Source organism: Pteropus alecto, unplaced genomic scaffold (assembly GCF_000325575.1).
Source record: "Pteropus alecto unplaced genomic scaffold, ASM32557v1 scaffold5, whole genome shotgun sequence".
Classification (NCBI taxonomy): domain Eukaryota; kingdom Metazoa; phylum Chordata; class Mammalia; order Chiroptera; family Pteropodidae; genus Pteropus; species Pteropus alecto.
The window spans coordinates 2608571-2636235 of record NW_006441953.1 but is presented as its reverse complement, the minus strand read 5'-3'; the positions used below and the strand labels follow the sequence as shown (position 1 = coordinate 2636235).

General features: G+C 36.4%; 2 protein-coding genes and 2 pseudogenes across 2 annotated transcripts in view; 3 read left to right on the top strand and 1 right to left on the bottom strand.

Moving 5' to 3' along the window:
- The window catches only part of SLC9B2 (solute carrier family 9 member B2), a 44554-nt gene extending 41631 nt beyond the window's left edge, over nucleotides 1-2923 (top strand). The window contains exons 12-13 of the mRNA XM_006918881.3: nucleotides 1121-1344; nucleotides 2347-2923. Coding sequence (XP_006918943.1) covers nucleotides 1121-1342 — 222 coding nt within the window. The 3' untranslated portion in view covers nucleotides 1343-1344; nucleotides 2347-2923. The remainder of the gene's footprint in view (nucleotides 1-1120; nucleotides 1345-2346) is intronic.
- Nucleotides 2924-5008: 2085 nt separating this feature from the next.
- On the bottom strand, nucleotides 5009-5127 carry LOC112485746 (annotated as a pseudogene).
- Nucleotides 5128-14589: 9462 nt separating this feature from the next.
- LOC112485552 lies at nucleotides 14590-14708 on the top strand (annotated as a pseudogene).
- Nucleotides 14709-17614: 2906 nt separating this feature from the next.
- On the top strand, nucleotides 17615-22208 carry LOC112485480 (sodium/hydrogen exchanger 9B1-like). The gene is made up of 3 exons (XM_025051731.1): nucleotides 17615-17694; nucleotides 20318-20387; nucleotides 22009-22208. The coding sequence occupies exons 1-3, from the start codon at nucleotides 17618-17620 to the stop codon at nucleotides 22153-22155; spliced, it is 294 nt and encodes a 97-aa protein (XP_024907499.1). The 5' UTR covers nucleotides 17615-17617; the 3' UTR covers nucleotides 22156-22208.
- The last annotated feature ends 5457 nt before the right edge of the window (nucleotides 22209-27665 follow it).

The following is a 27665-nucleotide window of genomic DNA, read 5'->3' as shown; positions in this document are numbered from 1 at the left end:
CTAGCAGGGTGACCACTATCCTCAGCATGTACCTTTCATCCATGAGTCCAATTCTCATTATTTCTCATCTAGTGGGAAGAGGGGAAAGAATAAGGTACAAGTATCCATTTCTTTTCAGGGAACAACTTACAAGTAGCACATGATACTTCCACTGACCTCTCAGCGGCCAGAACTTAGATACACAGCTTCTTGTTGCAAAGAAGACTGAGAAAAAAAAAGTCTCTGTCTGTACAAATATGTGATCAGCTTAAACTCAGGAGTTCTATTATAGAAAGGAAAAAGGATATTCAGATATTTGTGGACAATTAGTAGTCTCTGCCATTGTGTCTCGTGCACACTGATATTTTCTCTTCTGTTTCACTGTCCTAGAAGATAACATTGTCGTGTTCTGTGGAACAAGGGGATTGATTCATATGTTATTTTCCCATGTGTACTAATATTGCCTTTTGCCTCTAAAGGAAAATGAGACTTTTTGTAAGACTTTCTAGTGGATAAACTTTAAATGAAACATTTCACCAACTCCTGAGGCAAAGAGTTAACCAAATATCTAATATGATTAACTTCAAGTTATGAAGTTAATCATATGCCACTTTTCAAGTTTCATGATGTTTAACAATTGGTTTAGACTTTGAAGCAGTACATATTCTTAAGTTGTTTTTTTTTTAAAAAAAAACTTCACAGTAAATATCAGTACATTTTTTTCAGTAAGTATCACTTTATTTTTTATCTTGTTCTTTCTTAATTCCAAATTCCTAAAGATAAATGAATGAGATGACCAACAACTCTCATCTTTACTCAGGAGAAATTTAGTATATAGAATCATGTTATAGTTAATATAATGAGCCTGTGTTTGCCTTATATTTTGAAATATATTTGCCTGATATTGTTGTAAACTCATCTTATGCAAATAAGTACATATGAATCATCATTCTTTTCCCATGCGAGGGCAGGAAGAGTTTTCAAACAATAAAAACCAAGTTCAGTATACTTTAAAAGAAGACTAATAGAACTTTCTTAGTTGAACAGAAGAACAAGTAATGCATTTTTGCAAATGATAAAATAATTCACCTTTTTTCTATGTGCTTGTCTTGTTTCCAACTTTACCCTTAAACTTTTATAGGCTGCAATAGGATCTGTGGCTTTGGATACAGCAAGATCACATGGAGAGAAACAGTTAGAAGAATATGGAATGGATGTGTTGACAGTAGCATTTTTGGCCATCCTCATAACAGCCCCAATTGGAAGTCTACTGATTGGTTTGCTGGGCCCCAAGCTTCTCCAGAAAGCTGAACATCAAAATGAAGATGAAGAAGTTCAAGGAGAGACTTCTATACAAGTTTAGAGGTGAAAAGAGAGAATGCAAATTATGATTAGAAAGCTGTTAACAGAGGCTATTTTTATCAAGATGGATATTGAGATATGTAATGTTTAAGCTAAAAATGTAATAGAACCAAAAGTGTGGCTGTTTCTTCAAACAGCATTTTTATCCATTGCCCTTTCCATGTGGATGATAATATTCTACATCTCCAACCTGATATCTCTGTTGGTTTTTTTTTTTTCCAAACACCTCTTTACCATATATCTTAATTTTATAGGGACACATACACTTCAATGTATTACCACAATTTAAAAATTAACATGGTAAAGACCAATAATCCTGTTCAGCTTGCTCTGACTTATTGTCACAGCTTCGTGATTATTGGTCACCTAGCCTCCCATGCCATGAGTTGGTTTTGGCTCCTCGTTTCTTTATTTTGTTTTTAAATACCGTAATGCAATCCCTCACCAATTTCTACCCTCACTTTCCCTGCTAATTTACCTCTTCTCCATTTCTACTCCTCTCATTGTAACTGATTGATCCCACCAAAATTTTAAAGTATACAAAATATCTTCATTGGTTCTTCCTCTTGCACCTCTCCAGATGACAAAAGACCTTATCCTATCTCCTAGCTGATTACACAGAGTCTCTCATTTAAGTAGCCCGTCTGAGTTTGCCTCCTCCTGAGGAGCGCTCTGTCCAGCCCTTTCTTATTTGTTTCTTGTGACCCACAGCTTCATGCTCTTCCTGTTCTTGAGGTGAGAGATAACTAAATTTCAAATCTATGTCAACTTATGAATATCATATTCATCAGGGTAAGGTTAGCTGCTATAATGAAGAAACAAAATACAATACTTAAAAGAAAATAGAAATGTGTTTTTCATGAAACTGGCTGACCAGTTGATGCTGACAGAGTTACTCTACTCATGAGGTAACTCAGAGACCCACATCCTTTTGTCTGGAGGTTTTGCCATTCCCTAGCTTAGGACACAGGTTGAAGATGGATCTCTCCCATGTCTTGTTTCTAGCACTCAGGAAGAAGGAAAAAAGAAATTACAAGACAAGCAATTTATTTTCAAAGGACATGATGTGGAAGCGGTTCTACTGGTGATGACCATATCAGCTGTGAAAAGACTGAGAAACAGTCACATCCCTAGGAGGAAGGAAAGATCAGATTTGGGAGCCAGAGGTACCATCGTGTTGGGAATACCATCACTTAGTAGCATATTCTTGCATTTTAACAAGAGCTTCCTAAAGATAGTACCTTTAACCAAAAGAATGACTTCTGTGGCAGGAATTTCAGACATTGTGATGTGCCAGCAGAGATGATACTAGAAGAAAGACTTATCTGCATAGGTCACACTTTTTCTCACTCAACAGACCATCTCTGCTTTTGTGCATCACCCGTAACTTTTCCTTTACGCTAGGCCAACTACTGCCTGGTTGCTGGAATAATCATGTTCAAATATAACTTACAGTTTTCATCATGTCTTTTGTATACCTGAATCATTTATTACTTAATTGTTGTAGCCCATCTAAACTCTTTACTTAGGATTCAAAATTCTATCTGATCTTGAAGTAGATATTAAATATGTATCAAATGAATGGATTCTGAATATTTTCATCCCACCAAACTAATCTGCATAAAACCTGTCCCTTCCTCTCTTGTCATTCCTGCCCCTCCTACCATGACTTTTACCTCTATTCAAAACTAGCTTAATTTTTATTGAGCTAACATAATATGAAGCCATAACAGGCTTCATTTTCATGTCAGCCTGACTCTGGTTACTGTGATACTGTGTTCCCTTAGTGTGTATGTTCTCAATTTGGACTGGATAATTTATACCAAAGTTCAGATGGATGTTCCAAACTGAACTTCATTAGTTAGGTGCACCTGGGTGGTCGCACCATAAACTTAATGCTCATCTGATTCTCTACTCTCACAGGCTCTGAAACTAGAGTCATTCAACAAATATTCACTGAAAGCCTTTGATGATCCAGACATATCATTAAGACTAATGTTTTTGTCCTTACGGATCTGACAGTCTGATAGGGGATATAGACAATTAAACAATAGACTGCAAAATAGTACAGTGCTATTAAACGGGAGATACAGGGGTGCTAGGGAGGTCATGGTAGGAGCGCCCAACCAATCCAGAGGGTGACACAGTTTAGACACAGCTTCAGAGAAAGAAGAGCCTTAGCTTGGACGTGGGTGGAAATTAGGACTTAATCAGCAAAAGGCATGTGACATGGAAGGGTGTTGCAATTAGTACTGGTTCCCACGTTCACCAGTAGTTTTTCTCCAAGTTACAGACTTTGAAAACTTATACAAAAATACAGTTAGTATAAATAAATGAGAATGTTGTTATACATATTCAAGGCCCCAAAGAATTAGAAATTCACAAAGTGCAGAAATAATTGAAGAGCCCATTAAGCCACTGCCAATAGCCTGTTCCATCTTGCAGAGCACACAAGTTCTTTCCTACCTCTCCTCAGTGGACAGCCACCATCTAAATCTCTAAGACTCTGTGCAGAATTAGCCTCTCCAGGGCTCACCATGTGAAGTCTCAGGTTTGTCACCACCCTGTAAGTCAGAGCTCTTGACTTGGTTGGTGATCTGCAAGTTAATTTGATATGGAGTATTGACTCAGACCAACCAAACTTACCCCATCCCAACCACAGAAACAATTATTTTACATTTGAGTCCCTGAAAGAAGAGTGTATACACCATATACATATGTCTTTAGTCATAATCCTTTTTTTTTTTCAGTTTGTTTACATGTTTATCTTCTATTAGATCAGCTAATTGGGAGTGGGAGCCTTGTCTTGGTCATCTTTGAATCCTCAGCACCTTGTACAGGGCATGGAACACAGTAAGCATTTAGTAAATGTTTGTCAACTGAATCAATGAGGGGATCCTCTTCCAGAGTAGAAAAATCCCTGCCCCATAACAGTTCAGACCTTGGTCTGCTTAGTCTGACTTAGTCAGTTTAGGCTGCTGTAAAAAAATAAAATAAAATAAAAATATATAGACTGAGTGGCTTAAACAACAGACAAGTATTTTCTCACAGTTCCAAAGGCTGAAAGTTCAACACGAGGGTGCCAGCATGATTGGGTTCTGATAAGGACTCTCTTCCTGGCTTTCTGATGGCCTCCTTCCCACTGAATCCTCACCTGGTGGAGAAAGAGGTGGGGATGAGGGAAAGTGTATCTCTTCTTATAAGGGTACTAATTCCATCATGATGGCTCTACTCTTATGAACTCATCTAAACCTAAGTATCTCCCAAAGGCCCCATTTCTACATACCATCACATTGGAGTTAGGACTTCACATATGAATTGGTGGGGTAGAAGCTGGGGGGCCAAAGATGGGACACAGTTCAGTTCAGAGCAGAGGTCATACTTCCAAGGATGGTGCTAAACAAACATTGTAAATTCTTGTTCCACAGTGCCCTTTTATTTCTGGAGTCGGTGCCATTAATCTCCCCCCAAGAAGTTTTTTTTTTGTTTTTTTTGTTTTTTTGATAGGCTGATTAGGTTTCAACTTTTTAAGTTATTTTCACATTCCAGTGTTTTCCTCTTTGGTATTAACGCCAAATAATCTTAATTGGACTTAGGTATCCTCGATATTTCCTGAGCCATACATTTGCAAGTGTTCTCATTCATTACATTCTTTCATTTTTTTAATCATCTACTGCACCTGGTATTCCTAGGTAGTCTCCCATCCAAGTACTAACCAGGCCCAACCCTGCTTAGTTTCTGAGATCAGATGAGATTGGGTGCGTTCAGGGAGGTATGGCCGTAGACTCATTACATTCTTTAAAAATAGTATTGATGATTTTTTTCTGATTGCAAAAGAATATATTTTAATTGTAGAAAATTTAGAACACAGAAAAGTATAAGGAAGAAAACCAAAAATACTCTTAATGTAACCACCACCCATTTTATTTTGGTTCTTTAAAATTTTACTCTTGCAGTTCTGAGGGATGTCTTATTTTCAGAAAGATATATCATCCACTGAATTAGTTGGGTGAAAGGTAAAATAAATACATTTGAATTCTGTGATATAGAGACTGATGAATTTCTGTTGCATATTATAAATGCTAAGCCTTCCAAAAATTATTTATTCACCAGACAATATTCAACTATTCATTTTGTAATGAATAAAACAGAAAAATTATTGCCTTCATGGAACTTAAGTTTTAAAATCCATCCATTCATTCAAAATACACTTATGTCTACTATGTGCCATGCGTTATGCTAGCTACTGCAGAATAATACAGTGATGAACAAGATGTTTAAGGGCTCCGTTTTCAATGGAAGTTGAATTCCGATGCATGATTGACACTTGAGAATATAAATGTAAAGAGACATGATAGTTGCCTTCAAGAACCTTTCAAGAAAGTAATATATATATATATAAATAGCTGTAATCCAATTGAATGATTCAAAAGTGTTCTCAGAACTTTAAGAGGCTATACTTGAATCGGACCTTCAAGAGTGAATGTGATTTAGATTGATGGTTTAATATTAGTAAGGTAAAGGAAATGACTAGGTGGAGGGCTGGCATATTAGCAAAGTTTGAAAACAGTAAAGCCTGAAGTATAGTAAATGATTGGCACTTAAGGCTGATAAAGTGAATTAGTGAGAAGTAAGGCTGAAAGAGAAAATTGGCACTTAAATTATACCAACTAGATCATTGGTTAAATTTCTCTTTTTATTGGAGTGATTTCAGAAGTACAGAACTATTTATATAGAAGACATTTTAAAAACTATTTTCCTCATATCAAATTTAGTGGAAAATGCTGTCATAAATAAAGTTCTTATTTCTCACAAGTTTTTGCTTTTCAATGCATTGTTACAAATATAACCAATATAATCATGTTAAGTTACTATTTTTACAGGAAAAGGCATATGATGTTTCTTTAGATATTTTTTAAGCCATTATTAAATTTTCATCATATTGTCTTTAAATAAATGAAATGTTTCAGAACATTACATTTCTGCATGAATAATTATGTAGTTCTCTGTAACAGGTGGAAATTGCGTATGCCATTTGGGAAACAAGTAATATCATATGCTTTAGTTGAGGAACTCAAATTAAATCTGGCCTGATTCCACTGACCTGGTGAAAATTCCCAAACTCCATTTGTTGATGTGCCCTCCATCTTTCTTAGATTGACCCTAAAGCCCTTAGCTTCCTTCAGTTCATTGCATCTGGGGCGCAGAGCAGTGCCCTGGCAGCCATCAGAGCCCTCTCCGAGGTCCTCCTTCCCAGCTCTACCATTTGTCCCTCCTAGTAGCATCCTTGGGGATCTACCTATTTTTCCCTTCCCTGCCATCAGAACAAAGCATTTCCTTGACCCTATAATCACACAATAACCTTGTCTACTCCTAAGACAGGAGAAAATAACTTTCAGTCTTTGTTGAGATGTCTGCACCATGCTGAAGACGGGAAGGGATTACAATAAAAAGACAATTTCTTATTTGGTCACCCAAGAAAGAATTGTAATTTGAATCAGATCCTAAATGATAATTAGGAAAAGGAGAGAGATACTTCGGATAGAATAACTTTAGTGGGGGAGGGAGGCGGACACGGAGGCAAAAAGGAATATCGTGTGCGCTGGAGTAAAAGTTGTTTAGAGTATTAGGAGAAAAAAATAGAAAAGGGCAGTTTGTCTTTCTAAGAAGTGTGGATTTTTCTACAATAAGTTGTTTTCATCTTTATTTTAGGAAGCTTGGGGATTCCATTAGTGGAACCTTTTAGACCACCTTTGGGACTGAGAAACCAAAGCTTGAAGGGCCCTCCTTCAAGCAGAGAAGCTACTTCTTTATTTGTTTCATATGAAAGTTTCCACATAAGATTTCATGGGAAAAATAACCAAAAGGTTTATATTGATAACAGGATATTGAGTGTTTACTTAATACCAAGCCCTGTTTCAGACACCTGCAATGTATTATTTCATTTATTCTCACACTACCACATCCTTTACAGATGAGAAAACCAAAACTCCAGATTATATATTTGCCTGCGGTGCTATAGCTATAAAGTGGCAGTGCTGAACTTTAAGCCCAGACAGCCTTGACTCCAGAGACTATGCTTTTTTGTGATTACACTATATTTAAGCTGACTTAGGAGAAACATGATCTGACTTTTGACCAGTTATTTCTGGCACGTGCAGCCCCTGGCGCTGCTTTTTTCCTAGGGTCCTGTGATGTCAATTCTATGCCTGACTTTTACAACTCAATAGGTTAATATTCAATAGAGACGTTGAATAGGGTTAAATAGACCCGAAACACACCAGGCGGTCCAGGGGAACCCCAGAAACCTCGCGTCCGCAGTTGGCTGCGGCCACGACGCCGCTCAAACCGCCACTAGCCACGCCCAGGCCACGCCCAGGCCACGCATCGCCCGTCCCCACCGCCTCCCGCAGAGCCCGCACCTGCGCCCCACCAGGCTCTCGCGGAGGTCGCTTCCTGGCAGCTTTTACCGCAGAGCGGCGCGCGGTCTACGGCGGTTGCTGGGCGCCAGCGCGGCTCCGGGGGCAGCGGAGGATGCCAAAGGTATCGTAGGTACGGTCCGTTTTTCTCGACTCTTCCTTTCCAAGCCCTTGGGCACTACAAGTCTCATCTCCCGTGGTCATTCCCTTCCGGTAGCCCCCAGGAACGCCCTTCCTCCCGCTTCATTTCAAGAGAGCAAACCGCTGCCCCTTGCTAGATGCTGGGGAAACAGCCACAGACCTTTTCCTCTCCTCTCCTGACTCGTTTCTTGACTCCCTCATCCCACATCTCTCTTCATTATTCTCTCCCTTCCTCTTGTTTCTTTTCATTTTTCAAATACTCGCAAGTAAGAAAGGCCTGTCAGTCAAGACTGACTGAAAATGAATTTTATTAAGCGCAAACTACCGTAACAATGGTGACTATCTGTAAATGAACCTTCACATGCTCCCGTGATGGGAGATGTGTTCCAGGAATATGCTGATCCTGGGGAGGCTCTCCACCTCGCCCTGCCTATTTCTGTTGGCTTTGTCACAGTGGACAATTTAGGACATCTACTATTTTGCACTTTAGATGAGTGCTTTTGAAGGGTTAAGGACCTTTGTTGTACACGTTTCCTGTGTTAGACACATCATTCATGAGTCCTCATAAGAGCTCTGCAAGCCCATACCAAGCCCCTGACCTCCTTTATATTGCTAAGAAAAGGGAGTACCAGAATTTATACTGCTGTTTTTGTCAATTGGCTTTCTCCTGTTATGAGCTCCTGCCCATGATCAAACAAAAGGAAAGAGGCAGTAGTAATATATAAAATAACATTTTTATAACCTTTCTGATTTTGTACATTATTTTCATATTCATCCTGATTATACACTTCTGTGAGACAGAGTTGGTTAAGAAAACTTCATTTTACCGAATGAAGAGGGAACTGAACAGAAATGAAACAGTACCTAGAACAGAGTATAATATACATTCAGTAAATATTTGTTGAAAGTAATGAATGGATGAGATTCACAAGGAGCCATGTCTTATTTGCCTCTGTATTTCTGGCCCCGAGCTAAGTCTAGCAGTTGGCAGATATGAGTTAGAGAAGTTGAGTGACTTACTCAGGGACAGGCATTCATCAAATATTTTTAGGGCATCTACTACTTTACCAGGCACTGTGAATACAATGGTAAGACTAGCAAGATTACTGTTCTCATGGAGCTTAAATTCTAGTGAGAGAAGATAGAAAATAAACAGGTAAACAATATATGAACAAGAAATTTTTTGATAATGGTAAGTGCGGTGAAGAAGTAAAGCAGTGTGATATGAGACTGAGGGAGAGGTTACTTTAGATTGGTTAGGGAAGGCCTCTCTGAAGAGCTAACATTTGTCCTGAGACCTCAATGATATAAAAAAAGCCAAACATAGAAAAATATTTGAGATCAGAGCACTGCAGATAAAGAGAATTTGAATTGCAAAAGCCAGAAGGTAGGAAAGAGCTTGACTTTCTTAAAAGAACACTGTAAGGACCGCTATGGGTGGAACCTAGAGAAAGCGGTACATAATGAGCTTGAAGAGGTGGGTAGGGCCAAATCTTGTTGGGCTTTGATTAGGCCATGGGGATCTGCCCATTGGATAAGTTTGGAAATTATTTAAAGTGGATAAGAAACTAGTAGGGAATTTTTTTAAAAGGAGTGATATAAACTGATTTACATTGTAAAAAGGTTTGTTCCATCTGTTAAGTGGTGAATGGATTATAGGGATTGAGGAACAAGATTAGTAGCAGAAGACAATTGCAGTAATCCAGGAAGCCATGACAGTAGTTTAGGATAAAGTGGTATAGACGGGAAGGGAGGTGAGATATCCTTGAAGACAGAGCCTACAGACTTGATGTTTTGAATATAGGGGTGAAAAAAAAAAGAAGAGCTTGAGTGGATGGTTGTACCATTTACCAAATGGAAAAGACTAGGTAAGAAAATGTGTGTGGGGAAGGGGAGAGGGTCATTTTTATTTTGTTTACCTTAAGTTTTATATGCTTATTAGAAATCTAAAGTAAGTTCTGAGTCTTGAGTTCTACGTAAGGGACTCATCAGCATGTAGAAAAAGCTTACGTAGGAAAAGTGTGTTCACAGACAGCATTCTAATGATTAGAGGTAAAGCCAAGGAAATGAAGCAAGCAAAAGAAATAAAGGAGGAGCAACCAGTGAAGTAGGAAGAAAACCCAAAGAATGTGGTAACTTAAAAAAACAAGACGATGAAGCATAGCCAATGGTTTTAAAACATGCTGAAAGTAAAATAAAGGTATCTGACCATTGAATTTTGGCAAAGTGTAGCAGTCACATGCCTTGACAAGCACTATGCAGAGCAAATATAATGTGAAGAAGTGGACATAGCAATGTAGACATCTCAAGATATTTGACTATGAAGAAGAGCTGAAAATGGAGGTAATAGAGGAATGTATGGGGATACTTAAGTTTATTTTTAGGCTAATGGGAATGGTCCAGGCAAGGGAGGGAGGGTGATTATAAGAATGTGTATATTTTAGAAGTGAAGTCTTTGAGAAAACAAGAGAGGATGGGATCCAGGGAATATATAGAAATGTTGGCTTAGGAACATCAACATAAAATTTTTAGTAATGGGAAGAAAGCCAGTGAGTATAGGTAGAGATGCAGACACATGAATAGATTCAGTGATTAGAAGGTGAAAGAGTTTCAGCCTGATACTTTTTCTCAATGAAGTACAAAGTATAAGCAAAATCAGAAGAGATGAGGTATGTTTAGATAAGAGGTTTAAGGGGTGAAGAGAAGGTAGAAAAAAGTCATTTGGGAGGAAACATCAATCATTCTAGTCTGTTCAGGCTGCTATAATAAAAATACCAAAGTATGGTGGCTTAAAAATAACAGAAATTTCTCACAGTTCTACAGGCTGGAAAGTCCAAGAGCAAAGTGCTAACAAATCCATTGTCAGGTGAGGCCCTGATTCCTGGGTCATAAATGGCTGAAAGGGGCCAGAGAGCTCTCAGGGTCTTTTACAAGAGCACTAAACCCTCATGACCTAATCACCTACCAAAGGCCCCACTTCTCACATTGGTGATTAGGATTTCAGCATATGGATTTTGAGGAGACACAAACATTCAGTCTATAGCAATATTAGAGAAGCGTAGTAGCATAGCTGGGCAGGATCAAGTGACCATTTGAGATTTGTGGTCTTGGGTGTGGATGGCTGAGATGGAAGAAAAGATCATATGAGCCAAAGAGATCAAGGAACTGAAAGCCCAGAGTGTTAGGTGGGAGACCACCAGGGTATTAGTGGTTAAGTTAGTAGCTAAACTAGTCCTTGAACTCAGATATCCTGACTTTCTAGCTCAATAGGTCACTATTTTACTGAGAAATGGTTCAGAGCCTTATTCTTTTGTGCCACCAGCTTTCCAGTTAACATTAAGAAAATATTGTGACCTGATTTTTTTTGTTTGTCTATGTATCCAAATTCTAGACTTTCATAAGATAGTGCTCTGTCTCTCTTGTCCCCATAAAATTTACCTGTTAAATTTTTCTGCTTGTCTTTCTTTGTGTGTTTTTTTTTAAAGCCACTTTTATCAATATATGTTTATTGAAGTACAAAGTCTACCTCTTAAATGGTAAAAGGAAGATGAAGGATGAAATTTGAGCAACTAGGTAGATAGTTGGCTTCATACTGTGAGATAGGAAATTCTCTGAAGAAGGAATAGATTTGGTAAGGAAAGGTCTTGAGTTAAGTTGCATACATACTGCGCTTAAGTTGCTTATAAAGAACATCCGGTAGAGATATCCAATAAGTAGACAAATGTACTAGTTAGAATCTCGAGAGAGCTTCTCTAGTCCAGGCTCATCAGCATGGTGGTCTAATTGAAGCCACAGGAGTAACATAAATTTCTTAACCCTTTTCCAGTTTAGAAAAAAAATAAGTGCAGCTTACTGCCAGTGTTAATTTAACATCACACGTGGGAATGCTATGTTTTCTAGGATTTGACATTTTCGGCAATTGAGAATTACTATATTTTGTAAATGGAAATACCACTACTAAAAAAAGAATGCTGTAACTAGAATGATGTCATTTGTTCCCAAAGACTATTGATATACTAGAGCAATGCGAAAATGACAATAAAAGCGAGATATTTCGTGCCAAACTTTGAGGGTAAGATTAGGACTGTAATCCGTGAGTTATCTCAGGTTAAACGCTGCAGCCACAAGCGCCACTGGCGAATATTCTCAGAGCTACCGGGAAATGGGTTAACAAAAGCATATTGAGTGAGAAAAGAAGGCATAGGGCAGAATCCTGAGGAACCCCAACGTTTCAGGGGTGGATAGAGGAAAAGAAGCCTGTAAAGAAGACCAAGAAAGGACAACCACACAGGTAGAAGGAAGATAGAATAAGTGACACAATGATGTGACAATTCAAAGAGGGAAGATGACTTCTAATTTTGTGGTGTACCTTTCAGGAAACTTTACTTGGAATAACACTTAAGCAATACATATTGTTTACAAAAAAGAGAAATGCAGTGGGAAGGTATCCCAAGCAAATAAAACCAGTAATACATGGGAGAACAACTAATAGTTTAATTTAACTGAAAGGTGGGGTCAAGAGACCTAAAGAGAAAGCTGACAAGATGTTTTATGTCATGTTGTAGAAAACCTTGGATTCTGGGTAGGTTAGTAACTTTATTCCATCGGTCAGGAAAACTGTTGTGTTTGGTGCTAAGGGAAAGACAAGAATATAAAACATGCTCTGAACCCTGGAATACATTATTGTAGAATATTACATTGTATAAACAAGGTCTAGGTACCTGAAAAGAACAGAAATTCAAGATAATATCTGATTAATGAAAACAAACACTAAATACTATAGTAATTTTAGCAAGAGTCAATTTGAATTGTAGTAGTAGTTTAGCCCAAATTTATATTGTCCTGACTAAATAATAATGCCAGCTACTCATCATCTTTAAAAATAGCTGCTCTAACTTGAATGCTCTTTATAAAGACTATTCTCTTTGTAGATACAGCTCTCAAATTTAATTGTTCAGGAAAACAAATGTAGTTGTTTTTACTTGATGATCTTTGATGTAAACTTAAAAAAAAGTTCTTTACCTGAAAGGCAGCAATAGTTCCAAAGATTCTAAAGCAGCATATACTCATGAACACAGATATATTGATGCATTTACTTTACCTAACAATCATTTAATAAATATGTGTTAAATGTCTATTGTGTGTCAGTGATGTATAGTGATTAAGGGCATGTAATACATTTTGAAACATACCTGAATTCAAATTCCAGTTCTGCCCCTGTCAATGGAAGGAAAACAGTTTCAGTCTTACTTAGAATAATTTATACCTAACTCTCTACATTATGATTTTTGAAGACAGTATCAGTTATTATGTATCCAACTGTTAATACTACTGTCAAATTTAATTGGCATTTCTAAAATCTATTGCGGGCGGGGGGGGGCGGGGGGAGCTAGATATGAAGAATGATTTTAAAGTATTTAGCTAAGCCACAAAGTGAATCACCCACATTTAAGCTAAGAATTAGCCATACATTTTTTGTTGAATGAATGTGTCTCTATTGCACAACATTGGCTTCAAAAGGATAACCTTCCCCCACACACACACTCCCCCACCCCACCCTACCCCTGGCCCCAATACAGTATACAGTTCAAAAACACACAGCAGGGAAAGACAAAAAGTGTTTCTATTAAGTGATATACGTATATACGTACATTATGTTAACGTAAGATGACATTCCTAAGCAGTGTGTTTTGGTATATTCTCTCACCTTGTTTCTTAGTTGTTCCATAACAGAATGGAAGCATAGACAAAACTTATGAAGGCCTTAGATTATCTGACATCCTCCCTCCCTACCCCATTTTATAGATTTGCAATTGAGTTACGGAGAGGTGAAAACAAGAAATTTACTCAATATAACATAGCAAACTAAAGGCGAAAGCCTAGTTTGTCCAACTTTTTACAGTACCACACTGTTCATTGTTAATACATACAAAGAGAGATTCTAATAAAACCAGATAAAAATAGAACTTCTAAATCTGTCACAATTTTTCACAACTTTAAAAGCAAAGCTTAGCAATATGATGACAATAGTGCGTACTTCTAATAAAAATTATCAATGGAATACCATAGCTTTTGCTACGAACAATGTAAACATCTCACTTTAGTCCCATAATAGCAAGATACATGTGTATGATTGTATGTATATATACATTTATACTCTGCTTCATTCCAAAAAGAATTTTAAGGAGCTTATTAAAATAAATATAGCATAAAAATGATAAAACTGAGGTGATCATAAATGTAAGATACTAGAATATAAGCTATGAAGTTTTCTTTTTGTTAGTATACAAAAAACATGCCACAATTTCCAGTAAACCCAGATTTAGTTGGCTACTCTCATATTTGATTCTGCTTTCTCTAGCTATGAGCATGAAATAAGAAAAGGAGATGCTACTATGCCCATTAAAGGATGATGAGATATTGTAATTTACCCAAAATCATACAACTAGCATATTTCTGATTTCAAAGTTCTCATTTCTTCCATTACGCCAGCTATCCAGACATCGCATGAGAGGACTCCTAACAGGTTACAGTAACTGTAGCACTTAAATACCTGGATTACTACAATTACTTCTGAATTATACAGGTAGGCTTTTGCTTATATCAGATTTATTTTAAATAATTGCACAGAGCTGTTCACAAGATGTTTTTCTATCAAGAAATTGACCCCTTAAAATGAGTTAAGAGAGTCTATGGCCATGCTACCCTGAACAAGCCCGACCCTGTATGATCTCGGAAGCTAAGCAGGGTTGGGCCTGGTTAGTACTTGCATGGGAGACCACCTAGGAAGACCAGGTGCTGTAGGTGTAAAAAAATAAGAGATTGTAAGCTGACAAGGTCCCCACAATCTGTGAGGTCAACCAAGGGTTGCCTTGCCTAAAAAAAAAAAATGAGTTAAGAGAAAGATAAAAATGTATGAATTTAATTACCCTTCATTTTAAAGTTAAAAATTCGTATTAAAGAAATAGGCATTTTAAAAATTAAATAAGACAGAAAGTAGTGTCCAGGGGAAGAAAGAAGTCCAAAGGAGAATAGAGATAAGGAGATATCTAGAGCGAAGAAGAAAGCAGTGTATTAAAGAAGAGGGAAAGGGGCAGTGGGGAGAGAGCTAAGGCTCATGTATTCTGCCTAGCCAGCTTCTGATCTCTACATTACTTAAGTATCTGTTTTTTCTTCTTCAAGTTCCTCCATTAAAATTGTGTCAAAAATCGATCCTATCCAGGCTCCATGGTTCTTCAGAACTTCCACTCTTTAAATTTTTGTTTTATAGGAACAAAATCTTTTTCTAAGTTCTCCTCTGTTGATTTCTTATATGTCTTGTGGAATAATTATTAAGGATCTTATTTATCCTATAATTTGCTTCCTTCTTAATGTATTAGAAAAACCTATTTTTGGTGTTAGAGTCTCTTACTCTTCTACCAAAGATGCCTTTCTTGTTAACCATGCAAAATGTTTTTGTCTTGGTTGTCATTTTGAGTATCTGACATTTTTTATTATCAGTTCACTTGATGTTTTTTCCATAAATATTTATTGAGTACCTACATGTGCTAGGTACTATGTAGATCAAAGGTAAAACCAGATATGATCCCTCTTCTGATGGAGCTTACAGGTTTCCAGTTCCATCAAAGATGGAATAGGCTTAGGACAACCTCTTTTCCACTGTTCGCAACCAAAAACTCTAGATAACATGCAAAGAGCAACTACCAGAGGATTCAAAAGTAAACCAAAGCAGGTAGATTGTGAAGGGGAGCCAAACCCACAGGGGTGAATTTCTCTCGTGCTTGCACCTTTGACCTGAAGGCAAGCCCCAGTCCTGCAACTGTGTAAGGACAGCACAAGAGGCCAACATCAGAAAACCTATATTTATGGCCCAAAATCTGGGAAAACAGACCCTATAGTCCAAAGAAAGTGTGAGGAACCTTCGTTGTTATTGTTGTTGATGTTTTCCTTTTGCAGATTTTCCTTTACTTTTGGTATTATGGGCAGCTAAAACTCAAAGAAAAACTTCATCTGACCAGAGAACCCAGGAAAAGAGACCTTGAGAGTGGGGTGTGGGTGCAGACTCAGGAAGGGAGAAAGTTGGAAAAGGATTCCTTAATTCTGTGTACGAACCTAACTGTCTTGGGTCACCTCCACCTATGCATGCATGAGACAGGCCCAAAACAGCATAGCAATGGCTTTAAGAACTGAAGTAAGATCAAAACAAAGAAAGAAAGAGAAAAACACTGCCCAAGTCAGACTAGCCTCTGAGTGGTTCAGTTTTGAGACAGACCTAAGACTGTATAGCAGGTGTCCCCAAACCCTGGGCCACGGACCAGTTCTGGTCCATGGCCTGTTAGGAACAGGGCCGCACAGTGCATGAGTGGCAGGCCAGGAAGCAAAGCATCAGTTTTTGCAGCCACTCCCCAGTGCTAGCATCAGCGTCTCAGCTCCACCTCTGATCAACAAGCATTAGATTCTCATAGGAGCACCGGTCCCTGATGCCAAAAAGGTTGGAAACCGCAGCTATTTAGCAACTCTTACTTAGATTGGAAATAGTGCCCACAGAAAATTAAGAGAGAGCCCATGATCTGCATGTAACCTAGTTGATTGCTTTCTAAACAAACAAAAAAATTTAAATATTCTTCAGAGGACTTTAACTGAACACAAATTCTACACAATAAAATGTTATACTCCAGAAGTATTTGACCTGTAAAAAAAAAACAGGAAATGATTGTCTTACTGGAAAAGAAAATCAACAGATGCCAACACAAAATGACACCGATGTTGGAATTAATCAGACAAGATGTTAAGCAGCCATTGTAACTATGATTTATGTGGTAAAGATAAGCATAGTTAAAATGAATGAGAGGATACTCGTTCACAACAGAAAAATAAAAACAGTAAATGGGAAGCAAGTAAAAACTTTTGAACTAAAAAATACAGTATCTGAAATAAATTCATTGGATAGACTAAATAACACATTGGGAATGAATGAGGAAAGAATCCGTTAACTTGATGATAGATAAGTAGAAATTGTCCAATCTGAAGAACATAGTGACAAAAAGATTGAAAAATAAAATGAACAGAGCCTCAAAGACCTGAGGGATACTATTATGGATTCTACAGCCTAATGAGGAAAACACGTTAAATAATCACTCTAATGAATATATAATTACAAAAAGATAGATGTTCTGAAGAAAACGATTGAGGTTTTATAAGAGCATATAAAAACTGGATCTCGCTTAGCCTAGGGGCAGATGTAGTGTCATAAATATTTCTCTGAGGATGTGGCCCTTGAGCTGAGGGATTAAAAGGAGTTAACCGAATGAAGGAGATATTAGTGGAGGTGAGTATTTCAATTAGAAGGAAAAGCAAGTGTTAATCCCCTGCAGAAGGAACCAGGCAATTTCAAGGAACTGAAAGGATATCAGAGTTGCTAGGAGTTATAAAAAATGGATGGGAGATGGTATGAAATTAGGCTAGAGAGGGAGCCAAGGACCACATTGTGCAGGATCCTGTAGGTCATTGCGATGGACTGAATGTATCTCCCCAAAATTGATATATTGAAATCTTAACCCCCAATGAGATGGTATCAGGAGGCAGGACCTTTGGGAAGTAATTAGGTCATGAGAGTAGAGTCCTTATAAAAGGATTTGTGCTCTTCTTTTTAAAAGGGTCCCTAGAGGGCTCTCTAGCTCTCTTTTTCCCATGTGAGGATACAAGAAGTCGACAGTATGCAACTTGGAAGAGAGCCTTCACTAGAAGCCAACCAATCTGGAACCCGGATTTTGGACGTCCAGCCTTCAGAACGGTGAGGAATCAATTTCTGTTGTTTATAAGGCACCCAGTTAAGGTACTTTGTTATACTAGTCTGAATCAAGACAGTGATGATAAATAATTTTGTCTTCATCATAAAGCCAGTGAAGAGCATTGGGGCACTCAACCAGTGAACTAGCAGAGGATTGAGAGATGGAACCTTCAGCATCCCCAGCTTTAAGCAGTTGAGTAGGATGAAGCTCCCTAGAAGACAGAGAAGGAATAAGAAGAAACATAAGGGGTGGGCATAAATGTGAGAGTGGTTTAACAAGAGCCAAAAGAAGAATGTTTCATTGTGTCATAGAGTCAACTGGAGATTATTTATGACCTTAACTAGAATTATTTTATGAAGTGAAAGGAGTAGAACCTCAACTAGAGAACAATGAGGAGTCAGTGAAAAGGCTACTCACAGAATGAGAGAAAATATTTGCAAATCATATATCAGATAAGTGATTAATATACAGGATAGATAAAGAACTGTTACAATTCAATAGCAAGAAAACCAAATAACTCAATTTAAAAATGAGAGAGACTTGAATAGGTATGTCTACAAAGAAGATATTCAAATGACCAATAAGCAAATGAAAAGATGCTCAAAACCACAATGAGATACCATTTCACACCCATTAGGATGGCTATTATGAGAAAAAAATAACAAAAAATATACAAGAAAAATTGGAACGATTGTGCATTGCTGATGTGAATATAAAATGGTATAGTCACTGTGGAGAACAGTATGGCAGTTCCTCAAAAAATTAAACATAGAATTACCAGTAGCTCTACTTCCATTTTTTAAAATGGACAAAAGATGTGAATACTTTACTGAAGAAGATATTCAAATGGCCAATAAATAGATGAAGATATATTCATCATCAAGAAAATGCAACTTAAATACACAATGCAATATCACCAGAATAACTAAAAAGAAAAATACAATTTGAATAATATTAAAGAGTACTTGGTTCAAATTCTAGCTATGCCACTTGCTAGATGACTTTAGGAAAATGGCTTAATCTTCCTCGGTCTCAGTTTCAACCTCTGTAAAATGGGGATAATATTAAAATAACTCAGAGCTGTGAGGTTTCGAATGAGATGATTCACATTAGGTACTTAACATAATCCAACTGTGTCAGCTGTTATTATACCATTTAATCCTCACAATAATCAGTAAATTAAGTACTATCGTATCATTATTTCACAGATAAGGAAATTGAGGCCTAGGAAGATAAATCACTTCCCACAGTTATTAAAAGATGAAGAGGGGAGTGAAATACATTTCTATCTCAGCTTAGAAGTCCTTGCTTTTAGTTACTATGTGTACCACATACCAATTCCACTCTTAGCAGATATATACAAAGAGTATTGAGTAATTGCAGGCACAACTATTACTTGACACAGTATTCATTTATTCAGACTGCTAGTATCATCTTGTTTTATTTTCTTCAGTACTTAATTACAATCTGAAAATATTGCTCGTCTTTGCTCTACCCCCCAACAAGAATATAAGCTTCATGAGAACAGAAACCTATCTTTCTGTTTTGTTTTTGTTTTGCTGCTTTCTCTTCAGAGTCCAGAGAGTGTAGACATTCAAAAATTATTGAGTGGATGAACTTTGTACCCTAACCTCATGATTCATGTGCCCTCTAATTTTATTCATCAAATTTAAAATATAAATGTTATTTTCTTTTTGTCATAAATTCAGTTATTATTCTTTATGGGATTTTATACACTAATATTTTACTTCATTAAAGGGAGGCAATATATATAAAGCACCTAGCATATGGTAGGTACTCAAATTTTAATGTTCTTTTTCATTAAAAATTTTCATTATTTAAATTTCTTGCCTTTTCAAAAAAAAGTATAGATACTTGAAACACTAGGGGAGTTGGTCTTATCAAATACCTAAAATCAAAGTTGAAATCTTTAATTTTGTTCTCAACAGTAACTCAAGAACTGAATGATATTTTTAAGGCAAGTTACTCTTTCTAAAAAGGCAGCTAAGACCCCAGAGAAGGTAGAAAAAAACAGATATTTTAAAATAAAAGTTTCCAGACCTTATTCTCTCGATGTGGTTCTAGTTCATGCCTTCTTTTCTAGTTCATTCTTAATCAAAATAAAACCTATTTTATTTTGTTTAAATGTTGACCTTACAGACCTTTCAAATGGACCATGCATAAAGACAGCATATATCTGTAACTTATTGATGTAGGTATTAACATAGTTGATCGTATTCCATTTTAAATTTTCATGGAGTCTCTTATGCAGGAATGTGACTAAAGGTAGAGTAAATCAATGGTGGAAATGATCTCAAGGATGATATAAAGAGCTGCATTTTCTAATATATGCTTTTAGGATATGGCTCAGCATTGTGAACTATTTAAAAAGTATTACATTTTTATAAGATAATGGTAGTTTTTAAACTTATGCACCTGACTTTGATTAATAACTTTAAAATGGATCCTGGAACTGTTTTGACTGTAAAGATATCTGACTTGACTATGATACAATTTTACGATTTGAAAATTATTAAGAAATTAATTCCACTTAACCATATTTGTTTTCAGATGGATTTATAATCCTGTTTTTTTCTTTCAAATTATTTTTCTTTTAAATATTAGCATGCACACCACAGAACATAATCTTGAACATTCGGAGGATAAAAGCATCCGATCATCTGTAATTGCTCAGGTAAAAACTTAAAACTATATTGTAATACATGACATAAAATTCAATCCACACTTAAGATTTATTTCTAAGGTTTACTTATTAGGTGTCTTTTATATGTCTGGTTATAAAATGAGAAGTGGTCATTTTAAAATAGCTAGTTTTAATAGGTACTAAGAAATGAGCAAAAGGAATGAAAAGATAGAAAAGGGTGACAACAGATTATTTTGGAGAGAAAGAAGGCATTTTCAGGAATAATGGAAATATGGCTTATTATTTCTTGCCCTGTCCAAGAAAAACTGAGTAATTTAGACTACGAGAGGTAAAGACAAATCTAATCCAATTAAAATGTGCTATATATTTGAGAGGCCCAAGTTTTATTCTTGCAAGTGTATGGAGTAAGTCATTAGACCTTTTGTTGGTACAGTTTTACTAAACGATAATTGCTCATAATTATAATTTTTAAAAATTTTTTAAATAGAGGTTTCTACAGTTCTTAAAGGCCAAAAAGTTCTTTTAAATATTTAACATATTCACCACTGATTCCAATTACTATTTTATCTCTTAAAGACTTCATCCTAGTCTATATCAGTTTATTATAAATTCTGAAGTAATAACACAATATGGTTTTCCTGTATATGACCTTTCACCCACCCTAATCAAAATTCATCTTTGTGTGTTTACCTTGGCCCTTTTGTAGAGTGACGAACTTTCTAGAAAAGATCTCTACACCAGAACTCCAACAGATTAATCATGATCAGGTTTAAAGAACTTTGGTCTTAAAGAGCTGCATATTTCGCTTGCATTAGCTGCTGAGGTGCCTCTGTCTCCCTAGTCATTAAATGTTCCCTCTTCCCTTCCTTATTTGTCCATGATGCTCTCTAGATTTTGTTACCATTTCTTGTGATATCGTAATATTCTCTCTCCCCTACAAGTATTATCAATACAAAATGTTGGCCTGTGTTTGCACGTGCGCCTGCTCTTGCACACACACACACACACATACAAACATCATGATGACAGTCAGGTAAATTCAAAGATCTCTATTCCACTCTACTTAATTATTTGACTTAAGAGAAGCTTCTCAATATTCTCACAGACTTTCTAAATCAGCAATTTTGTAATTAGACTAACTATCATTAAAAGCCTATAAGATCTAAATGTATCTATAAATAATAGTGGAAGCATGAACCTTGAACTTCTGAAGGATTGATCTATTTTTCTAATTTTTCTTTCAGTTGAAATGTGTTCATATTGTTATATTTTACTTCCTTTTCAATTTAGTTGTATATTCATTCCACAAAAGTTTTGTTGAATAATCTTTAGGAGTTACACTGAGGAGGGACACTTTTAATTATTCTACACGCTCTGTAGGCTCACTTTTTCAGTATACATAAATCACAAATGAAAACAGCAGAGACTCAAACCGCTAAGTCAAGGTACCTTGCAAAATGTATGGCTGTAACATCTCCATGTGTCAATATCTATCATATATTGATATATAAAACATGAATATATACTTTTTAATGTGTAATTCTCCATGTTGGCAATAATATGAGTTTGATTATGAGATTTGGTGGTTTTGTACATTCATAAAATTGTACAGAAAATATATTTCTTAAAAGATTTCTTTGTTATACTTCAGATTCTCAAAGATGGTAACACTAATGAACATGAAGAAGATATTCAGGAAACTTTCTTCCCAAAAGAAGAGGAAACAAAACCAGAGATGGAAAAGAGTTTTTGTCCTCCACAAGGAATGTTGAATAAAATTATTACAAATGGTATGTGAAATAAGAAATGTAAGTAGAGAGAAAATGAGAAATTTATTTGATAAATATTAAACCACAGGCTTAATCTGTATATTCCAGATATCAGCTTTAATATAAGCAATATGTGGACAAAAGAAAATGTTTTTTTGAATCTGTCAAAAATAACAATTGCTTAACAGATTTATATTTTAATGATTTTCATGACTTTTTATGTTAAATTATGGGGATTAGAAGCAGCATTGATTAAAGATTTGTATTTAAAACTTACTTTTCAAATTTATTTTTAAGTTAGCTAAAATGAACATTATACTTATGGCAATATTGTTTCCTATTAAATTAGACCCCCAATTTTAAAACAATAGCTGCCTTGTAAAGAGTTATAAAATTTGCTTTCCCACTAAAATTTTAAAGTATCTCATTGTCACTAAATATGTATGAAATTTTCTTGATTTTTTTTCTAGCTATTCTGTATGATTAAACTTAAGGGAAAAGGGGATTTTGACCTCTAGAAGTATAGAGCCTACAGAGAACAAAAATTATTTTAAAATATGATGAAGGATAAGCAATTAAAGTTTCAAACTTTTATTTTTTTAATTTGCTGCTTGCTAACTTTAAACTTTTGAAAGCAAATTTTTGTTAATTGACTTTTTATTTATTAAAGGTTGCTTTTTAATTAACATCAGTATTTTTAAGGCCCTGAATCTAAACTAAACTAGAACATCTGCCAGTGTAAGTGATTGGACTCCTTTGTAAATATAATTTCTGCACATAGCTCTTACATGCATATTTAGTGGACAGTTTCTATAGAACAACAGCTGGGACCTGTGAAAGAGAAAAATGTATTGATCACCAAAGATTTTCCATTGAGGCTGAGGACTGCAGTTTGCTAGTGAACTAATTGAAGATAATAACAGTATTGAAACTACAAACTTAAGTCCACAACCCATTTCCTCCTTTGTTTTCTTTCTCTTTTGATTTTGCAATTTTAGAGAAATTTATAGGAAAAAGAACTTTTATGTTTTTATCTTAGGGATTATATTCTTGTACTCTTTTTCACTTTGTCTGTTTCTCACACACACACACACACACCCTATGTTCATGCTAAAGAAATCCTTAAAACAGCATATCCTTTGGATAATAGATAGGCTGTCTTCAAGTCATACTTAATTCATCAATTCCACAGTGTATACAAATTAATTTAAGTAAGAAGTCTAAACTCTTAACCACACACAGAAGTCAAGTCTTATCACTTTTAATTACACTATTTATATTCCTTACTTAGGTGGTGGCTTGCTTAGCCCCAAAGAAATGGATATTCTAGGGCAATAGATGTAAGTTTTAGGCAATTACTCCTTTTTTTTTTCTTTTTAGTTTACTCTCAATAAAGGTACCAACTTATTTTCAGCCAGCTAGTTTTCCTTTAAGTAAATGAAAAGAAAGCTGAATTATATATCCAGTTATGATTTTTAAATCATCTTGAGACCAGAGTTTCTCCATTAAAATCTTATCATCAGTTTTATGAAGTAAGCAGTCTTGGAAATTTAGAGCTCAAAAAATAATATCCCAGCCCCTTCTAGATTTTGATCCAGCATCATCACTCCATCCTAACAAATAAAATGCTAAACAAATTGAAAAATTAACAACTCTTAATTCCATCAAAGAAGTTAGGTCACAGAGCAAATTACTGTCCCCCCAAACTAGAGACAGGCAGTTGGATACAGAGAATCATAACTTAACAAAGCAGAAACCTCTGTGGGGAACCAGGACCAGGGCAGGAAAACCAAAATTGTAATTGAAAATTGGCTGGAGGCTCAGTGTTTACAAGTCTGAGAGCAAAAACTCCAGAGGGAGCCCAGTTATAGTGTGGGGGGGACACACTTTTGTGAGTTTTACCTCCAGGAGCCATCTGGTGGCAGGCCGTTTATAACCACAGTGAAATAACATTGGAGCATTCTGTTCTTAACAAGACCTGTCCTCAAGAGAAACCATTTTATCAGCTCCTACCTAAATTTGGGGGATTTTTATCAGAGCCCAACCCACGAGAGAAAAGAAAAACCCAACTCCAGTCCCCTCTAGACGTCTTGTACAACCTAAGGGAATGTGAAAAGAAAATAAAAGAAATCAAAAAAACTTAAGAGGCACTAGTGTCGTTCACAGCCCAGGGGCACAGGCTCACTAAAAAACTGAGACCTAATAGGACTATAAAACTCTTCCCCTCCCACTACACCTGACCACCACATTACCTAAGGTCCTTTTACCCAGGACACGATGTTCGCCATTAAACAAAAATATGCACAATATATTAAAAGGCAAAAAATACACAGTTTGAAGAGACAGAGAAAGCATCAGAACCAGACCTGCATATGGCAGGGTGTTGGAATTATCAGGCCATGAATTTAAAAGAACTATGACTAATATACTAAGGGCTCCAAAAGAAAAGTAGGCAACATGTAAAAACAGATTGGTAATATAAACAAAGAGATGGAAATTCTAAGAGAGAATCAGAAAGAAATGTTAGAAATTAAAAGCACTGTAACAGAAATGAAGAATGCCTTTGATGGGTTCGTTAATAGACTATACACAGCTGAGAAAAGAAAATCTGAGCTTGGAGATATGTTAATAGAAACTTCCAAAACTGAAAAGCAAATAGAAAAAAGATTGAGAAAAAAAAAAAGAAACAATATCCAAGAATTGTGGCATAACTACAAGATGTCACATGCTGGTAATAGGAATAAAGAAGAAGAAAGACAGAAAACAACAGAAGATATTTGAAGTAATAATTTCCCCCCAAATTAATGTCAAATAGCAAATCACAGATCCAGAGAGTTTACAAAACACGAAGCAGGATAAATGCCAAAACACTTCACCTTGGTATATCACCGTTAATCTGCAGAAAATCAGAAATCTTGAACAAAGGCAGAGATTAAAAAAAAAAAAAAAAACCTTACCTATAGGGAAGCAAAGATAAAAATCATATCTGACTTATCTTCAGAAACCAGGCAAGCAAAAAATAGAGTGGAATGAAATATTAGCTTTAGGCAAAAAAAAAAAAACATAGCAGCCTATAATTCTGTATCCTATGAAATCAATTTTTCAAAAGTGCAAGAGAAGTAATGACTTTCTCAGACCAACAAAAAGTGAGAGAATTTATTGCCAGTATACCTGCCTTGCAAAAATATTAAAAGAAGTTCTTCAGAGAGAAGGAAATGATACAGGTCAGAAACTCAGACCTAAATAAGGAAGAGCATCAAAGAAGGAATAAACGAAGATAAAATAAGCAGAGAGATAGCAGTTTGTTCAAAATAACAGCAAAAATATATTCACTGCTTATAGCTAATGCATAAGTGAAATGAACAATAGAATGATAGAAGAAACAGAAGAAAGGAAAGGTACTTGCAGTACCCATGAAGTGGTATAGTGTTATTTGTAAGTGGATTTGGATTAGTTGTAAATGTGTATTGCAAACTCTAGGGCAATTAAAAAAAAAAAAGTATAATTGTTATGCTAAGAATGAGAGAAAATGGCATATAAAATGATCAGTTAAAACCACAAAAGACAAAAAAATGGAAGACAAAAATAGAAACAAAGAACAAGGACAGTGAATAGCAAACAGTAACTAACATGGTAGATATTAATCCAACTATATCAATAACTTTAAATGTCCATTGTCTACACTAGTTAAAAAACAGAGATTGTCAAAGTGTATCAAAAACAAGACCAAACTGGAAAAAAAAATGGCATAGATGATAGAGGCTGTTCATCCCTCTAATGACCAAATCAAAGTTGTAACAGAAACAACGAGCAGCAGCAAGGAAAAATCGCCTGGGCTCTGGATGAACAAGCCATACAACTAGGGAGAAATCCAAGAAATCACCCTGCAACAGCAGAAGGTAGGACGGGGCGAGGTCGTGGAGCTGCCCTGTCCGGAGTAGCTAAGAATGAGGCTGCGTCAGCATCAGCTGCAGACGCCTCTTAAAGGGGCTGCATCCACGAGCGCATTTTCGCGGTGATGGACCTCGCTCTGAGCACCAGTGCCTATTCGGCTGCGCGCAGTGGGCACCAGGGACTTACAGGGAGACATTATCAGAGTGAGGGCCAAGGCCAAGTCTCTGTACAGAAGTGCTGGCGGTATCCATTGTTCCCTGTGGAGCTCTACCCCCTATCAGTGCCAGGGACACAGAACCGCCATAGCCATGAGGTCATCGAACTGGATAAGAGGTCACTCTGCCCAGATGATTCCTTGAAACTCCGCCTCCTCCAACTCGTGGCCCCACCCAAGCCACATCCAGATATATCCTCAGATATATCCTTGCTGAGCAGCACCTAGACTCACACTGGAGTCAGCTGGCCTCGGTTTCTGGTGTGGCCTTTTGAGGCAACTGTAAGCACAGGATCTGTGGATTGCTTGCTGAATCTTAACAGGTGGCCCTGGAGGGGCAGAGGCTTGAGCTAAATGTGGCCTTCAGCTAAACCCCTCTCAGGACTATGCCACTGGACACCTACTTCACAAATCCACACTAATAAGACCGGGAGACTTAGGAGCTTTGCTCAGTACATAGAAACAGACATGGAAAGGCATCCAAAATGGGAAGACAAAGAAGCAGAAACCATATGAGAGTACAGAACAGAGATCCAAATATAATAGAGTCAAGTAATCTAACAGATGCAGAGTTCAAAACATAGGTTATAAAGATGCTCAATGAACTTTTGAGAAGTGTAGATAAATTCAGTGAGAACTTCAACAAAGAGATTAAAAAAAAACCATAAAAATGGAAATGGAAATTATAAAAGGGAACCAGTCTGAAATGAAGAACACATTATCTGAAATGATAAGTATATTAAATGAAATAAACAAAGTGAATAAAGCAAAGGATCAAATGCCCTATCTAGAGGCCAGGAAAGCCAAGGACACACAATCAGAATAGCCAAAGATAAGATGCCAAGACTATAAAAATAATTTAAGGAGTATATGGGACACTATTAAGGGTCCAAATATCTGTCTGATTGGCATAACTGAAGAAAATCAAGATGTTGAGCAGCTGTTTGAAGAAATAATTATGGAAAATTCCTCTAACCTGGTGAAGGAAGTGGACATAAACCCCCTGGAAGATCAGAGAATTCCAAAAATCAGGATCCAAAGAGGTCCACACCAAGACACATCATAATTAAAATGCCAAAGGTTAAATATAAAGAAAGAATATTAAAAGCAGCAAGAGAAAAACAAATAACTACATATAAGAGAACACCCATAAGACTGGCAGCTGATTTCTCAAAAGAAACTATGCAGGGTAGAATGGCTTAGCAAAAAATATTCGCCAGGATAAAGACCCAGGATCTACACCCAAGAATACTTTATCCAGCAAAGCTATCGTTTAGAGTTGAAGGACACTTAAAGAGCTTCCCAGACAAAAATAAGCTAAAGGAATTTATCACCACCAAGCCAGTATTATAGGAAATGTTGGAGGGACTTCTTTAAAAAGAAAAAACATGTATCGAAAATAGGAATAAAGAATGGTCACAACTGAATTCC

Bases quoted from the DNA above. Each gene is read 5' to 3' on its own strand.
- LOC112485480 (XM_025051731.1), top strand. From the start codon at position 17,618: ATGCAACTTGGAAGAGAGCCTTCACTAGAAGCCAACCAATCTGGAACC. The intron at 17,695-20,317 runs GTGAGGAATCAA...TTTAAATATTAG, and splicing joins GACGTCCAGCCTTCAGAACG to CATGCACACCACAGAACATA. The intron at 20,388-22,008 runs GTAAAAACTTAA...GTTATACTTCAG, and splicing joins GATCATCTGTAATTGCTCAG to ATTCTCAAAGATGGTAACAC.